Source organism: Adelges cooleyi, unplaced genomic scaffold, assembly GCF_023614345.1.
Source record: "Adelges cooleyi isolate 19-005CV unplaced genomic scaffold, UGA_ACOO_1.1 ACOO_flye_CR_arks_rails_tigmint_CR_PRNA_651, whole genome shotgun sequence".
Lineage (NCBI taxonomy): Eukaryota > Metazoa > Arthropoda > Insecta > Hemiptera > Adelgidae > Adelges > Adelges cooleyi.
The window spans coordinates 873,369-892,909 of record NW_026096352.1 but is presented as its reverse complement, the minus strand read 5'-3'; the positions used below and the strand labels follow the sequence as shown (position 1 = coordinate 892,909).

The following is a 19,541-nucleotide window of genomic DNA, read 5'->3' as shown; positions in this document are numbered from 1 at the left end:
ACTATATAATTTTCCAGTGTAAAATTGGACCTAAAAATAACAAGAGTAACAGACAAATTTCCTCCTTTCCTAAAGTATGTCAACTAACGTATAAATGATAAATCTCATCGCTGAAATTCAATATAATCGAAAATGAGAGATGTTTTTTTTATTCGCATCATAAGAATGCATTAAGGGGATTGCATGCGGACGGTTTTTCAGTCAAAACACATAATTTGTATTCCATTATACAGACCAAACCAGTGATCCGATAAGCAATCTAAAAACAGTTTTTAATTCGGCATGAAGTTTACTTATGATTGTTATAATAATTTATGTAGGTAGACAGGTGACCTCCCGCGCCCTAAGATGTTAAACACCAATAAAATAATGTAGCAATGACAAATTTAAGAAGCAAATTAATAAAGAAATCAGATTACTCAATTTGTGTACCTAATTATATGGTACAACGAGAAAGTAGAATTGTAGACATTTTGTGTACGTATAGCATTAATTTATATTTAAAATAAAGAAAGCATCATTATGGCTAACTTGGCCAACAATATAATATATTATACCACATATAATTAATATTTTACTACTATTCTGAATGTAAATAATATAGTGAGCTTGAAACTAAGTTGTACCTGAGGCTATTGGGTTGCGTAATTTCTATTTTATATAATATTATCTATAATATAATTTCAATTTCGTATTTTTTTTTGTCGAATGTCAAGTCATTTTGATTATTTTTACAATATTATGCGATTTTTACTTTTTTTTTGGTATTTTCCAGAGTATTTTTTAAATTTAAATGGTAATTACTTTTTTAATAAATAATAACTTTGCTTTACTTTAGATAGATACTTAGGTTATAGGGGATAATAATTGTGGTTTAAATGATGTTAGGACAGGAGGGGAAGAAAGGTTGAGTGATGTGCGCAGTTAGAAATAGTAGTACACATCCGCTCTAAAACATACTACGTTCTTAGAAATTATTAGTTTTGTAAAAATACTGTACTTGTTTTTTGTGTATTGACATTATGGTGTTGTTGTTTTTCGCTTTATATTTTCTTAACTGTCGTTGTTATTCTACTTCGTATGTACAAACGTCACAAGATACCTACATAGAAACTTATTTGGTCGCATTAAACCTTGTATTATAATTAAAGTTACTTAGTATAAAAGGGACCCGTTTGAACAGAAAACATTAGTCCTCTTTTGCAGCCATAGTGAATTTTTGAATTTTGACCAACTCATAATTTCAGTTTAAACATATTGTTCTATTATGGTAGCCCAAAAAATATTCAACATGTTCTTTGTGATATTTTTAATATTACCTGTTAAGTATAAAACTTTCCAAATTATAACTTTTAAAAAATTCTATTTGCTTAACATTTATTCATCATCAAATTATATTTGATTTATTTTCCAGGCATTGTTTAGCAGTATAAATTGCGATAATAAAGAGGTAAAAGTTAATTAAATGTAAAATTTTTCAATAATAATATTATTATTATTATAAAAAAGTTTTTAACAGTTGATAAAAGCTTAAAGTTATGAGAACGTTATACTCCCTATTAATTAAGTAGTTAAGTATAGGCAATTTTTTGTTAAATTATAATTTTTAAGATTAACTGTGATGTGTAATTATTAGTTCAGTAATTAAGAATCTTCTTTTGTAGTTTATTTTTCGGACTATCACAGCATTCTTGGCAGTGATTTAAAAAAAAAATCATCTTAACACAGCTACATAGAATATGTTTTACTCGGTCAATAGTAGTTTTAGAGCAAAAACACCTATTTTAAAGTCAAAAGATATTTTATATAATATATCGATAGAATATTTTTTAGCCAAGAATGGTTTTATTTTTTATTATGAATACAATTTTCATTCAAGTAATTTGTTTTATCTAATATTAATATAGGCGTGATGATAAACATATATTTTAATTAGGTAAGAGGAGGTATCATAATATCTAATATTTTATATTCGATATTATGAAACATCTCATAATCTCATATCGAATGAAATATAGCTTTATTGTTATTTATTATAGACTAAAAATAGGTTTATTTTATATAATATATGTATAAAGGAAAATATTCATAATATAATTAAATAACAAAACTGACATATTCTACGTTTGTATAAAATACAAACTAATCAAATTTTGTTTTATTTTAAATTAGGATGATAACTCATGGACTCAAGAAAATAAAACACTCAACGAATATGACTGGGTTTGTTTTGAACATTTATTCTGTACCGAATATGTATTAGTTATAAATTATAATTAGGGTAGAGGATTTGTAGCTCTAAAAAAACACTAAATATGCAAGCACTTATGCACTTAAAAACCCTAAAATATGCACTATTTATATGCTTTAAAAATTTTTTAGTGATTTAATTAAACAAATTAATTACTTTAATTAAAACATTTAAAATAAGAAAAACAATTAATGACTAAATTAAACTATATGTATATGCTATACTATGAACAATAAAAGAATAAAAACTTTGGCTTAATGAAACTACTATTTATTGACTTAATAATACTGTAATTAATGTATAATTTATTAAAGATAGGCATATTGAATAATTGATTTTTTTATTTTAATAATTTTATATTCATTCTTCTGACCCTAAAAATAAATTTACAATATTTTAGACATTTTTTACTGCTTATTGTTTTAATACATTTTTTTTTAAGAAAATGTTCGAAAAAATCTCCCTAAAAAGCATATATAATTTAAAAATGCCTCAAAAAGCAAAAAAGACCTAAATATGCAACATAAAATTACAGATTTGGCTTTGTCATAACCTAAAACAAATTTCTTTATGGTTGGCCTTTTTATACGGCTGCGCAAAACAAATATGCAAATGCTAGAAGTCCCCTTCCTTAATTATAATCAATGGCCGGTGTACATTTCAATTAGGAAAAACCCAAATGACAACGGTAGTCGGTACAGTTGTGCTAAATATCCTGCGACATTCCACGAATTTCCAGCTAAAATTGAAAATGTTATATTGCTCATAATTTGGCTAAAATCCAATTTAAACTAATAAAACATTTTTTTTTAAATTTCACCGTCAAAAAATTATAATCTTCTTTTTTCATAATAATAGTTACTCTCAAATTTGAATTTTTCGAGTGTTACAGGACTTTTTGTACAACAGTAGTTTCTTTAAGTATCTAAAAAAAATTATAAAATGTTTTATTTATTTATTTTTTTAGAATACATTTAATCCTGATGGATTTTCTAACTGGCTATATACTGGAAAACCAGCCGACCAAGCAACTCCTAGTGCATTTGGTCCAAATGACGATAGAAATATTGCATTCAATCCATATGACGATAGCAACAACACTGTTCCATACGTTCAATATGACAACTAATAATCAATATTTAATAATAATAAAATAATAATATTTATATTATTATACGTATTTAACAATATTTTATTGTAAATCATTTAACGATTTTTATTTAATAAATTATTGTTATACACCTATAAATTACATTTTTTTTCTTAATTAATTATAAAAAAAAATCAGTGTTTTTTTTAAATTGATTCACAAGAGTATCTACCGACAATAATATATAATTTTGTTCAAAAACCTGTGAAGGTAAATATACCTATATCAAACATTTAAGTAAGTATAACGTGCGTTGTTTGGAAAAACTAAAAATACTGTTTTTGGTATTTAATGATACAAATTAAATAATTTCTACTCTGAACTTGCAGTTGAAGTGATCATAATATTGACGTTCATCAATCATCACAAATTATATAAAAATATACTAATTATATGACTAATAAGAAACGTCAATTATTATTTACATTAACAGGTTTAGGTTAGGTTAGGTTAAACGCAATTATTAAACAATAAACTATTAAAAACAAAGCAATACATTTTATGTAATTGGTTTTTAATTGAGCACTAATTTTTTTTTCTCGAATATTTTAGCTTCGATGCAGAGCGGCGAAGGTGTTGGTTTTACTCTGATGTGAGATTTTTTTTTATCTGTATACACTATAACTTTTTTAATACTGGACCAATTCCTTCGAATAGCAACTCTATAAATCACAATTTGTATCTAGTTGGTACTTTGAGGGAGTAAAAGTTGAAAAAGTTTGCTTCTTCACTGTCGAAATTTGAAAAAACAAAAAAAAAAACCATACGAGTTTTTAAGTTAGAACTTTTACTGGCTATAATTTCGAGAAAAAGAGTCGGATCGAGTTGAAATATATTAGGAATATTTATTTGGTATGCCCGCACACGTCAGTTTTACCAAATTTAAATTATACCTATTTCCCACTGTCCTAAGGGGGGGGGGTACAAGTTTTTTTGTTTTTTTGGGGTTTTAGCCGTAATTTTAAGACCTTTAAGTTGAACATTTGCCATTAGTTAGAACTTTTATGTATCCATAAGATATTAAACGGAAAACAAATTTGGCACTACAGTTTTTCTTTAATTTACGGAAAACTGTGTTTTTGCGTACATTTTGACCAAAACCCCTAAAATCTTTAAAAAAATGTATCAAATCATTATAACAATTTTATATATATCTATACAGGATGATACTATCAAGGTTTGTGCTCAAGTACCACTTTTGACTTTTAGTTTACACAAATTTAATTTTTTTTTTTTTTACTTAAGTTGTTTTTGGCTGAGTGAAATTGAAAACTGATAATAAATTCGTAATCACCGACCTCAAAAACATATCATTTGACCACTTTTGAAGCCTTTTACATAAAAATCCAGAAAAATATTTTAGCTTCGATGCAGAGCGGCGAAGGTGTTGGTTTAACTCTGATGTGGGCTTTTTTTTATATCTGTATACACTGTAACTTTTTAATACTGGATAAATTACAAACATGGTGTACCAGATGTGAGAAACGAACAGACGCTAATTACTGTCGGTTGGTAACATCGACCCGTGTTAGGTTAGGTTAGGACCCAACGGTCGGTATCATAATATTGTGTTTACTATTAGGGAGGTTGTAAACGAGTTGGTTCGGATGACCATTGAGTTTAGAGTGGAACCTTGCATAGTAGATTGTGGCAGTTTAGTGAACTGTTTTGGCGTTTAAGTCTGAACAATTACTTCGATTAGTGCAAACGCGACTATTTATGTATTATAAAAATAAAAATAATAATAATCCAACTTTTTAAAAGACTACGGATCTTTAAAATTATATTATAAACTTCAAAGTCTAATCAAATTCTATTTTACTAAAAAACAAAAAATAGATTAACATAAATGTCTAAATTTATTATTCATACAATTTGCTATAAGATATTGCAAAATCACCCTAAAATCCTCTTATCGAAGGGGGAAAATAACAATGACCTTGAAATAACATTGTATTACAAAAAAAAACCAAAAACAATTCACGTAAAGTGTTTTTTTTTTCTTATTCTAGAAAATCGTCAATAATTCGGGTTGGCCATGAATTTCTTAAGACCTTGAATTTGTCGATTCGTGTATTTCAATTTATGTAAACAGTGGAAATGGGAACGCACATCGAACAACCTAAGTGTTTTTCTATAGTAAAAAAATGGTGTTTTCGAGTAAATGCTTAGGCGAGAATTCGATAAATAATACTTCCATAGAAAATCGTACATATAAATCTTTATTTTCTTTTGAACTCGGTGTAACTTTTGAAACACATGCGCCAATGTGCGAAATTATACAAAATCCTCATGTTCTGACAATTATTAAAATAATTTATACACTTATGCAATGGTCTTATCATTAATGACTTATTGATTCGTATTGGCCTAAAACGGAACCCCTAATTTGTTAAAAATTGTCCACCATATTTTATGGTCCGTTTTGAATATTTTCAAATTGAGCGGAACAATGGGTATTTTTAAAATTGATAAAAAAGATTTTATTGAACTCAAACCGAATGTTTTCGTCATGGTTTAAAGATGGAATGAGTACGCCTTAGAATAATTGAAATTTTGTAGTATTTATTTTTTGAAAATATTTTTGGTTATCATATTTTACAATATTATAAAAATACCAAACATTAACCTTTTTTTAAGTTATTTTCTATAAGCCTATCAACTTTTAAAAACTTAAATAGTAACTTTTGTACATATTTAATTTACTATTTAAGCTAAGAATTATTTTCTGAATAGTATACCGGTCGATAACCAGTTTTGGCTAATTACTTTGGTAGTTATTAAACACTAAAAATTAGGACGGGAGGAAGGGTGGAGTGAAATATTATTTTTTCTGCTGGCACTACGCTTCTGTAAAAATACTGAGCTGTGAAAAAAAAATAGAAAAGGTAAATGTTTAGTAATAATGTTATAATATTGTAAAATATCACCAACTTAAGTGTCTCCAATTATTATAAAAGTTACAAAAATGCTATTATTTAAGAGAAAACTAGTGTCCTGTCCTTAATGAATGAATCAATTTTCTAGTATATTTTGATTTATCGAAAATAGTAGAATAACATGTTTTTGTAATTTACTCGAAGGTACACGTGTATTAATACTGGCTGTTTGCTTTACAACGATTTATCATTTTGTTTTCTTTATCGATGTGCAAAATTTAGTCATAAGAAACGAATTTAGCAAAATAACGACCGGAAAGGCATAAAACTTTTCCTAAGGGTATAAAAAGTTCTTTTAGTTCCTGGCGTGCAAATTGTAAAATTTATTATCTATATTGCCTTTTTTTATGTAATGGTATACCAGATCAAAATTGTCTTTATCATAATTTAATAGGTAGATGAAAAAAAAAGGGTTAAGGGAACAAATGCTCTCGCGTCCGGCCAGACATGAATTGACGTTTAACCTAACCAACGTTTCTGTAATAAATTTCTTGGTTTTTTCGGTTAAAAAAATATAATACTGCTACAGTTTTTTATACTTAAGTATACTAAATCAAGACTGTCTTATTTCGATTTGAGGCGTTTTAACTTTCAATTTGATAATAATTCTTAACTAGATGACACTGGTGAAATAATAACAAACTGTCACATTTTGTCTTGTAGCCATATATTAATAATCTAAAAACAAAATTGCCACATTTCTCATTACGGCTTATAAAATATTTAAAATGATAAACTGGCACAACAAACAAATTTGGCAGTTTGGTTTGTTAAAACATATTGCTAAATAGCCGTAACCTCAAATTGTGGTGTCTGGCTAAGATTTAACTAAGTAGCTTGAAATTAAAATAACAAGCACCGGGTAACAAAAAAATAATTGAAAAGTATTAAAATTAAAGTTTTTAAAGTTAAAATTAACCATTTGGGAGCAGACTCAATCTTTAAGTTGTATTTCCTCAGAACTTGAGTTGTGGTAGTCTTGCTCCAAGGGTGCGACATGATTCCTACTAATTATATGCAATAGTTTTAGGTTAATTTTAAGTGCATTGTCTTTACAGTGCTTTTATCAATAGGTACCTATTTATATTTTTAATATATAAAATGGCGGTACTATCGGCGGTAATATCACATTAACAATTTTATGCATTTTTTCCCAAAGTGATTTTATCAACCAGGAATTGTTTTTGTGATTAGTTTGCACTGTGAATGAGCTTTAGTGACTGGAATAATGCTATTGTTTTAAATTCTTCCGGTTTTTTTTCTCTAATCCTAACAAATTTGTATCACAATTGTTGCTATTTAAGTACATTTTTTAAACACTATGGACATTTTAAAATTAACAGTATTTGGTTTGTTTGATTATCAAACCGCAAAAAACAAAATTTAGGACAAAGTGATACTAATTAAAGTTTTTTTTATATTTTCAAAATTTTAAATTAAATTCCTCATGTTTTTCCAGAAACTCTCAGATAATAATTACAGTAATAAATATCCAGTTATTGTCTGATAAATATAAATATAATTTTTAGACAGGTTCAAAAAATTTGTGTTTTTTTTTGCCTGCACAAGAAAAGTATCTCGGTAAAAACAAGTATTTTTTGGCTAGTCGCAATTGTATACTTCATTATCTATTTAAATAACACTACAAGATGGACTATTTTTTTAAAATTAGGCATTACTTAGTACATTTTTAAGACACGTGGTTCTAACTACTGGCATAATATGAAAAGACTTTCGAGATTATAGCTATAGTTAAGTTTTGACTAATTAAAAAAGAAAGTTGTCTTTCCTTAAAATTTAGGAGGGGATTTTGTTTTTATGGTTGTATAAGTTTGTAGATTGCAATAAGTAAGGGTCAACAGCTGGTATCTGAAATATATTTCTATTATGATGTAGGTTTTTTTTGTGTCTGTATAGTGTATATGCATTGTAACTATTTTAATATTGAATCAATTCCTTCGAGTAGCAACTCTATAAATCGCAAATGTCATCTAGTTGGCAAATTTAAGCGAGTAAAAATTGAAAAAGTTCACTTCTTTACAGTTAAAATTTAAAAAAATACCATACTAGTTTTTAAGTTTTAACTTTTACTGGCTATAATTTCGAGAAAAATGGTCTAATCGAGTTGAAATTTCTAGAGAGGTATATTTACTTGAGATTTAAATTTAAGTTAGACCCATTTCCCACCCTCTTGCGGCGAGATGCAAGTTGTTTTTTGAGTTTTTAGGACCTTATAGTTGAAAATTTGTCTGGAGTTAGAACTCTTATGTACACATAGCATGATAAATCTTATAAAAAAAAAATTATTAAATCATTCTAATATTTTTATGGATACTCCTTAGAGTGGCCCCAGTAAGTTTTGAGTGCTCAAGTACCAGTTAAAGGTTTTAATTAATTTTTTAAAAAGTGAATTTATCACATTCAATCAGCTCGGCCCAACTCGAGTCCCGACCCAAATTGTAATGGATTTTTTCTTTGAGAATATCCGTCGATAGCTATACTTAAGTTTAGTAAATCCGATTCGATAACATTTTTAAGTTTAGACGATTTGCTATGACCTTCAAATTTTCAATGTAAAAAGTAACACCAAGATGTACACCTAAAAAAAAAAAATTCAAACATTGACAATTTTATATATTGTTTTTGTCGTTGGACCGACGTATTTTTCTGCTTAAAATGTATGAAAATTTATCGATGACAAAAATAAATGACTAAAACATTCTCATGTGTGCACAAGTGTATGTTTTTCGAAAATATTTTCGATTTCTTATAACCTTAGCATTTTCTATATAAAAAGTTTCATCAACAAAATCGCACAAGGACAACCCCGAAATTTCAACAACCCTCCTTCCTCCTGGGAAAAAGGTTGAAAGTTTTAAAAAATTTGGTTGGCGCAATTTTAATATTTAACAACTACCAAGTCAAACTATTCCAAATTTGTGTGGAATTTAAACCGTTTTCAACAGAAAAGCTAGAATTTTTTTCTTTATTTCACTTTTCGAAGCAATTTTTTTAAGATTTAGGTCGGGAAAATTAGACCTAAGGTATATTTTCTAGAATGAAAAAAAATGTATTGTCAAACTTATTTTTTTATTAAGGAAAACCCCCCAAAAAAAGGGAAAAATTACATTTTGACCGAAGTCAATTTCTAGGTTGCTATGTGTGAAATAGGCAATGAAAATAGTTCATTATATTATTAACAACGATGTATGGGTTTTTATAGAAATACATTTTTATCGAGAGACAACAGTGAAGTATTTAGAGAGGGGGGGGTGATCGCTCTGGATGGCCATTTTTTTAGAGGTGCCATCAAATTTGTACATAGCCCATCTTCTGTTAGTGAATCAATTATAGAGATGTGTCTAACACTTAAAAATGAAGGATTTGAAGACCTTTCAAACCCTTATGTAAATATTGCTCTGAGAATGTTGTCCCGTATCAAACTACTCTTCAGAGCGATCATTTAGTGCATTAAATAAACAGTATCGCTATATTAAATATTAATTCGCACATCACAAAAAGTTTAGAGTATGATGACATATTAATCGATGAGTATAGTTCCGCTAAAGCTTGCAAAAAAATAATGCACATTGTAAATATTTATTGCTTTGTAATTTGTGGATAATAAATAAACCTATTTTATATTTGTGACTAATTTATAAAGATAACATGAACAGAAAGATAACAGAAACTCTGCTTTTTTTTTACTTTTGTTCAACTCCTTGTGGAAGCAAGTCCTTTAATGTGTAAAGCCCTATGTGTAATTGCCATTTAAATGTATTGTAGTATGTTAAGTATGTACTCAGTGAATAAACAACTAACAAACTGAGAGCATTTAATTCTTTAGTCACTCTTACATTATAGATTCCAATATAGAAGAGAAGTTTTATCTAACGACTAAAAATTGTTTAATTGAAATTTTTAATTGAATAGTCAATGCCAACTGGTTCCAACAGAGATTACAAAAAGTGAATACATTTAGAACAACAATGTAACAAATATAACCCTAATCATATCCACCCTTAAACTAAACATTCATTTTCAAGCACATAATTGTTATTAGGTACAATGCTCTTATTGATATATGTATTTTTATCTGTGATCACTGGATTGCTCCATGAGGCCCAAATTTGGGTTTCGAAACCATATTATGTAAGGTTTTATTTTATGCTCTAAATTTTTGTTGTACGATATAAATGCATAAACATTACACGGTTAGTAATATTTTTGTTTGCGGTTTATTTACCTTAAATTCGTATCGGTATGAAAAAACATATGAGTCATAATAATACACATAAAAAGCTCCTTAATGATAGATGTACTCAGATTTTTCGTACTATTAAATTCGTTAGTATATAAAAGACCTTGGAGTATTATTATGTTAAACATAGGTACTCGATATAGACACAAATGTGTTGTATACCTTTAGGCAGAATTTACAGAAATGAGAAAATTGTAAATACATTTATAATATGCTATTATTTATATAATAATAAAAAAAATTATAAATTATTATGAATGCATATATTTTTTTTTATTTTATTGTATTTTATTATTATCCATATTCCGACAATTGGTCTTAGAACGGGCATACGTAAACTACGCCCCGATTATAATTTGGTTCAAAAAGGGTATATGTAAACAGCGCCCAGCTTCTCATCATCGGTGTGAAATGGAAACAGCGCCCGAATCAATAAAACCACAGAAATATTAATATTTTAGGGTTGCTACCACTTTTACCAAATTTCATAAATTACCAATGTCTATGCTGTTTGGCCTCAGATAAACTAAAGATACACGGATGTCGCTTTCATCTAACATAATCGTGGAATAGAAATATCCAAAAAAATGGCTTGAGTATTGACTATACAAATAAAAACAGTGGTATTAGAAGGGTTTTAGTTCATACAACGGTGTACCATTTTTAAGGCCAGAAAGTTTATCTGAGTATTTTGTAAATAATTTAATGAAATCTAAGCCCGACGATGAAAGAGTGACACGATTTGCGGATTATTTAGTAGATGTATATATAAGTAAAGAGCTCAGTATCCACCTGAAATATGGGCTCAAGCTTCAGCAGAGCCAACTTTAACCACCAATGTATGCAAGTCTTTCTATTCCCACTTTAATTCTAGCTTTTATACAACTCATCCAAATATTTTTATGCTTATAGAAAAGTTAAACGAAATTCAAATAGAAACATAAATAAAATGAAATAATTTAAATAAACCTTTTAATTTTAAAGTTTTAAAACAAAACAAGAACATGAAAAATTACAAAGTTTTCATTGCAGTTTACATATAAGATTTTGTGTTTACCTGTGCCTTGGGCGCAGTTTACAATCGCCGCTTAGAACACCTAAAAATGTCTACATCCGGTCATGAATAATGTTACTATATTATTTTTATATTTAAAATTTAAAACCTTTATCATTACTTTTCTAAATAATTGTATATTCACTTACTTAAACGGGAAAACGTATTGAAAACACGTTTTAAGTTGTATTATTTATTAATAAGAAGACTACTTGTTTTGATTTGTTGTTTTGTATGCTTATTCAAACAGATACAGTCATATACCTATGTCCTAAATAAGAAAATATTCGAAAACAAAAACAACATCTTTAATCATCGACCTAGTTATATTATTTGAAGTCTCCAACGTTAAAACGGTTTTTATTATTATTTTATTTTGGGTCCATGCATTTTTTACTTAAGTAGTTAAAATTGTAATTTGTAGAGCAATTGTCAGTATTCCGAATTTAGTTTTATAAATGTATAGAAAAAGTTATATTTTAATACTTACATAATACATTCTATCTCTTATGGAATATTTATAAATGAATATAAATGTTAGGATATCAATGTGGATTATACAAATATTGTGATATAACATACATGCTAAATTAGGCATTTTATACAAATTAGGAAATATCGATTGCTCAACGACTACCTTGAAGGTATTGAATGCATGAATGCATGTTATATTATGGAAGTCGATTGTTGAATAACTATTTCATTTACATCACAAAGACAAATTTGAGCAAATAAAATAGGATTTAAACACAATATCAAATGAAATATCATTAGTCGATTTCTACATTAACCTAGAAAAGTGGCCGATTAATTCAAATATTTTTTCAGAATTTAAATCTAACCATCCTGAGTTGGTGTAATTATGGCAGGCTTTTAGGCCTAAAATGTCCAACAAACAGGTCATTTCAACCCCCATAAGATGGGTCAAAACCTATTCACTGTAATCAAACTTATAATTTTTACAACAGTTTTTGGCTACCATAAATTCTGACTTAAAAGTATTTTCTTTAATATCTAATAAGTAAGCATGCTGTTCCCAATACACGTTCAATCAAGATTGTCAATTTATTATTTTCACTTCAAAATATCTATTTGTGTCATACGAAAAACGGTAAAACTATGTTTCGGGAGGAGGTTAAATGTATCAAAAATATTATTTACAAACGTTTCACTTATATTTTAAATATTATGATGTTTTATTGGGAAGAGGGGTATACATTTACTATCGTGTATTAATCGGTTAAAAATTATTTTTATCATTAAACTAAAACATATTTATCATTATTATGATTAGTTTATAAAATTAAATATTTGAATATGTAATATTACCTACAATTTGTAAGCAATATAAATGAATTTATTACAGATTGTAGACTTGCGTTCTCTAATAAAAATTGTAAATTAATACAGTTTATACTTTGTAGTTTTATTCACATTGAAGATTTAAAAGTTTATAGCACTCAAACAACTATTTTTTATATTATAAAATAATAAGATAATCACAATTGGGTCAATGAATTCTGTAGTATTCGTTTTTACGATTATAATATATTTTATAATCAATGTTATTTGCCAATAATCAGTACAATATTACAGTATATTATAGCACCTGTGTGCACAAATCCTAAAATGTTATGTTTGTTACGTACCCTTGGTTTTTTTTTGTATGATATGATTAATAAATAACAAAATCAGTTATAAAACGATAAATCTAAACGATATTTAAAAAATATATAACAGTATGTATACTTGTGAAATCGGTATTACGGGATTTGAAAGAATGGCGGTTTTCGAGACATTTTATATTATAGACAATATTTAAGAAAAAGATGGTTTTAATGAATTCCGACCATGTCAATTTATTTTTACATTAATTTGTACATGGTTCCGAGTACCTATTATTTTTAACGTATACAATTTTTACTAAAAGTAAAAACCATTTTAGTGGTAAAAAAAAATACCCGCTGTGACAAAATTTAAAACTGACTGTTCCTAAGGTTCGATTTAGAATAATTTCAAAATTATTTGGCCCCTTTACTGGGTTACGTTAAAACCAGATTTTAATTTAAAAAATTCAGTTGTTTGTATTTAAATAAATTAAATTCTGAATACACAGGCAGCTAGCATGTTTAAACATTAAGAGATAGAGTATATAAGGTCAACTACAGCGTAAAATATAGGCGAACATTAAAATAAAAAAAATAAAAAAATTAATAGTTACTTTTTTAAATTTAATAATATGGTAAATAAAAAGATTGATAGTTTTACCCCGACTAACAATATGGCCACACTGGTGTCGGCGGAGTCATTATCAGCTAAATTTTTGTTTACATGCCTAGCACGATTTAAGATAACAACTTACGTTATCTTAATTCGCGTCTCACGATGCTGAGCATGGCAAGGTAGATGCATCCTCATGCCGAGTAAACAATCTGTGGTATAAATTATAATATATTGCCTAAAACGATTGGACTTTTTATTTGTTATTATTATTTATTAGTCATTAATCGGATATATTAAATAATTGATTCAGGTAAGTACATTGTTAGTTAAATTTTTTAATACCTATCTAGTGGTTAGTAATATCTGAATTTCTATTTTTCATAGAATGCCGCCAAAATGTCTCAATTCGGAATGTACTTCAACCGATAAAACTCTAGTGGAAGCCCGAAGATTTGTCTGTGCATACTATAATTTAACGTTTAAACCTTATCGTCGAGTGTGTACAAACTGCTTGGAAATAAGTATTATGCATCACAATAGAATCAGGAGCCAATTTAAAAGTTCTCAGTGTATTCTTAACGATATTCCAATTGTAGACGACAGTGTTGTTTTGTCAGACGATGAGTTTGAAGAAAACGATAAAATTGTAAAGAATATAACAAATATTGAAACTATTAAAAAAAATATAGAACTTGTTTTAGAACATGTGAACCCTGTATTGAATGACCAGAATCTAACATGCAAAAAGTTTTTAACAGATATGGAAAATAAACTGTCCAAAGAAAAACAAAGTATAAATAGTATTATTAGTAGTGTAAATAATGATATACAGGACATTTGGTCAAAAATGTTTAGTAAAAATCAAACCATTTATAATCACCGAGAAGAAATAGAAATTGTTGAACCTACAAATTTCGAAGAAAATGATGTTATTGCCTTAGGAAATGAACTAGTTAAATTACCCAATGACCTGCCTGAAGAAGGAATACCCAGACGAAGATTGTTAAAACAAGGCGATAAGGTTTATGCGATGCAATTTTCACTTTTACAGCCTTGGTTTGAGGCTGTTATTATTGCACCGGTTAGTGAAGCGTATTTCAGTATAAATTTTTGTAATACTAGTGGAGAAAAAATATTAAATTATAAAAATATGGCATATTTACACGTTAATAAAACCCAATATCCAGTTGGTACCAGAGTCATAGCCAAATTTAATGATACTGATGAATCGATGACTGACAATTTTTATGCTGGAATCGTAGCTGAGCCACCGAAGACCTTAAATAATTTTAGGTTAGTTTGAACTTGACTGTTTACAATATGGTATAAATCAACTTTTTTTTTTTTAATCTATCGTACATTTTCTGCTGATTGCGAATCTGCAAATTGATTGCGCCACTTTCAATTAGTTTGAAAGTTTGCAGTTTCCTAATCAGTATAAAAAGTACTATCGGTAAACAAAAAAGGAGTCTAATTAAGTAGATTTGTTCCAATAATATATACCTATTCATGAATATAAATGTTAATTTATTAAGTATATATTAATAGAAAACTAGAGGTAAAAGATGTTCGAACTTAAATTACAACAATATTAATATATTGAAATAAAACATTAGGAATTACTATAAATAAAAACTTTAAAAAGCCAGAACAGTGGGGTCGAGGCATAGCGGGCATATTGCAGGTGCCTATTTTTTCCACCAGACAGTTGCCCGTCTGGAGGAACAAACCGCCAGTGGCTGAGATTCAAACCGGCGACCGTGCGTTGATACACTGCTGCCTTATCTCACTCCGCCACGCGCCTGCACTATTAACATAGTTATTAAATAATACAATATAATGAAAATATTTTCAATTACCTGTTGACTGTTGACTCACTCACATATAGGAACCTAGAAATTGACTACCTTAAAAAGTATAATTTTTCCTTTTTTTTCTTCTTTTTATTAAAAAAAGAGTTTGGCTACAAATTTGTTGAAAAATGTTTTTATGTCATAGCTGCAGACCAATGTATTTGGTCTAATTTTCATATCTTAAATCCTAAAACTTAACGTAAAAGCAAAATAAAAAGTTTTTTTTTTGTCAACTTTTATCAGTACTACCTACTGTGTCTAATGAATATTCCATACAAATTCTGAAGTAATTCCACTATTTAATAAAAAGTTATACAAAGCTGTAATTTTCTGAAAAATATTTTAAATTTGTTTAGTGTTTATCTTGATTTTAAAGGGGGAGGGGTTATCTATTTTTATTTTTGTCCAATGCATATATTTTCTACTTGAAGATATCAGTTTAGGTTTTGGGAATATTGTTGGTACAAACACAAAAAAAAAAATACCTTCCTATTGATGCGGAATCGAAGCAAAAAAAAATGACATACGTAGTAACATAATTTATTTTTATTTTCTTCAGGTACATGATATTCTTCGACGATGGATATACACAATATGTGTATCATAAAGATATACGGCTAGTATGTAGACAATCAGCGAATGTTAATGAAGATGTCCATGAAAATTCAAAAGATTTTGTAAAAAGCTATTTGGATATGTACCCAGAACGTGCAATGGTAAAATTTAACAAAAAACAACTCGTACGTGCAGAGTATGATAAGAAATGGTACTTAACCAAGGTAATTGACATAGATGCTTCATTAGTTCAATTGAAATTCCTTGATTTTCATTATAAGCACTCTGAGTGGATGTATCGTGGCTCAAATAGATTACATCCAATATATAGTCAAAAAGGTAAAAATAAACATGGGGAACGTATCCGTAATAAGTTATTGGCGAATAACAATCTCAACAGATCTCTGAATATTCCATATGTGGAAATTGAGTATTTAGGACAAAGCAAGGAAGTTGATGTGTCTAAACAATCCCAAACAGTTTCCAATGGAGATCATGGATACATAATTAAGACTGATATACCAAGCACTTGTCCAAGACCCTTGGCCTACAAAGCACATCAATGTAATCACTTCTGTACTTTATGGGTGAACTATAATGAATCAAAAACTAAATATATGCATGCTCTGACTGTTCCACTTCATTTTGGATTTCAAAGATCAACAATAGGTACAAAAGTAGTATACACAACACCGTGTGGTTGCAAAATAACCAATTTAGAAGAAATGTATATGTACCTAAAAGCCACAGATAACCAAATGACCATAGACTTCTTTGACTTTAGTAGTGTGCTGAATCCATTGGCAGAATACAAGAATGAAAATTATAAAGCTATATTAGACGATGTGTCATATGAATCGGAATTTCGACCGATTAGTCTTGTAAATAATTTGAACACTTCACTGCCACCGTTAATGACCTACATGACAAAACGTAAACCTATGAATGGTGTAAATATGAACACAGATACTAAGTTTTTAACTTGTTGTGATTGTACTGATAATTGTGAAGACAAAACTAAGTGTTCCTGTTGGCAGCTTACTTATAGTGGCCAGCATGTGTTACCGCGAATTTATAAAGACAGGGACATCGGTTACATTTATAAGAGATTAAACAATTGTGTTTACACAGGGATTTATGAATGCAATTCAGCATGCAAATGTTCCAATACGTGTTTAAATCGGGTTGTTCAACAGCCTATAATACACAAGTTACAAGTATTTTTAACTGAAAAAAAAGGATGGGGCATCAGGACACTCAACGACATACCCAAAGGTAGTTTTGTGTCAACCTATGTAGGTTACGTGTACACGGAGAAAGATGTAGAAAATGACAGTGTAACAAATGGAGACGAATACTTAGCCGATCTTGATTATATCGAAACAGTGGAAAAAATTAAAGAAGATTATGAAAGTGATGTTGTTCCACCAGAAGATGAAAGCAATGATGAATTGTCATCTGATGAAGAGTTTCAACCATGTTCCAATGTTATGAAAAGCATGTATGGATCGGAAATGGCGTTGAGAAGAAGAAACGCACATAGTGCGAATACTGAGACAAATGGAAAACACAGGCTGTCTAAATTGAATACCGAACAAACAGTAGAAACAAAACACAAGTCAATACGCAGTTATTTTGATAACGATGAAAGTGTTTTTATATTGGATGCGAAAATTGGTGGAAATATTGGACGTTATTTCAATCATTCGTGTGAACCCAATTTATTTATTCAAAATGTTTTTGTAGACACACATGATGTAAGATTTCCGTGGGTAGCTTGTTTTGCTTTGAATTTCATTCCAGCAGGAACAGAATTAACGTGGGATTATGGTTACGCTGTAGGAAGTGTTGATGGAAAAACTTTACTATGCAACTGTGAATCTAAACATTGTAGAAAAAGACTATTATAACCATATAAATGTATACTTGTTTTGATTTTTTTTAATGCATAATTCGGTTTTTTTATATACCTTACTAAATTTACTGTATATTAGGTTAGGTTAATTATTCAGAAATACTTTTTCTTTATTTATATTTTTTTGTATTTAAAGAAATGTAATAAAACTTTCCCTCTTAAAGTATATTTTTGACATGTGCCTGATACAGACTGTTAAGAAATTTAGTTTTAAATAAAACATTATGTTTTTAAAATAATGTAGTATTGAAAAATTCATACATTTATTATGATTAACAATGATTAATGAATTAAGAAATATTTAGTTTGATAGTTTTAATGTTAACAAATGTGTAGAGAAATTGCTCTACAATTTGAGTAACGAATAAATCTTGAAGAGAAAGATTGAATAAATCTTGTATCTTTTCATTTTGGAATGGTCTAAACTCTAATGGATCAAAAAAACTCATTTCAGTAGGCTTAACTTTAAAAAATAATTTCAAATCTAAATGGAAATGAAACCATACAAATTTTAAAGAAAGAAAATTTGATAAATATTTTGTGTACATTTTAAAAATTACATTTGAGAATATTTTTTATGGTTTACTGCGGATCAAAAAAGGTATTAGTGTAACAATGTTATTTTTTTTTTTTAGTAAATTACGATACACATTTTTCTTCGAAATATTTTGTTCTTTTTAAAAAATGTATTACTATATTAATTATGTTATACAACTAAATTAATTCTACAAAATAAAAAATAGGCTTACCGTCATGTTTTATTTTTTACTAGAAATTAGTTTTTTTAGCTTTAAATCAGATATGACGTTTATTGAAATCGATAAATTAAATACAATAGAATTTTCACTACAGTCCAGTTTTTTGTTTCTATACGCAAGATTTTATGGCCGTTACAGCACTAACTTTACTGAAAATACAAGTACAGTTTAACAAATAGTTTCAGCCACGGCTTAAATACACAAGGTTATTGCATACGCTTACTTTGTAATATTATCAACTCATTAAATGGCAGCGTAAAGGTATATCATTGTTTCTTCGTAATACCTTTAGAAAACAAATGATTCTGGTTGGCTGACCTTTTATTTTTATCATCGAACATTCTGATTAAGAGGGGTAGAAATCCAACAACCTGGTAGGTATATTGAAATCATGGGTTCAGCGTTGTTCAAACTACCCTTAAACTGTACGTACTGCTGGTATGCAAACGTGGCGCATTCTAACTTTATAGGGTTGCGTCGACTCAGTCTGTGAGTGTGTGTGTGTGATGAGTGAGCAAACGCATCCAAATGGCAAATAACAAACGCACCCCTGTGGGAAAACGCCACAGGCTGCTGTCAATT

At 28.4% G+C, this 19,541-nt stretch overlaps 1 protein-coding gene and 1 long non-coding RNA gene across 2 annotated transcripts; both read left to right on the top strand.

Annotated features, from left to right (window-relative positions):
* The first annotated feature begins 1,372 nt into the window (after positions 1–1,372).
* On the top strand, positions 1,373–3,308 carry LOC126844917 (uncharacterized). The gene is made up of 3 exons (XR_007686656.1): positions 1,373–1,450; positions 2,173–2,223; positions 3,219–3,308. It is a non-coding gene; the product is annotated as an uncharacterized LOC126844917 (long non-coding RNA).
* Positions 3,309–14,042: 10,734 nt separating this feature from the next.
* On the top strand, positions 14,043–18,224 carry LOC126844287 (histone-lysine N-methyltransferase eggless-like). The gene is made up of 3 exons (XM_050582368.1): positions 14,043–14,188; positions 14,263–15,171; positions 16,291–18,224. Exons 2-3 carry the CDS (start codon positions 14,264–14,266, stop codon positions 18,194–18,196), a joined length of 2,814 nt encoding a protein of 937 aa, XP_050438325.1. The 5' UTR covers positions 14,043–14,188; position 14,263; the 3' UTR covers positions 18,197–18,224.
* Positions 18,225–19,541: the final 1,317 nt, after the last annotated feature.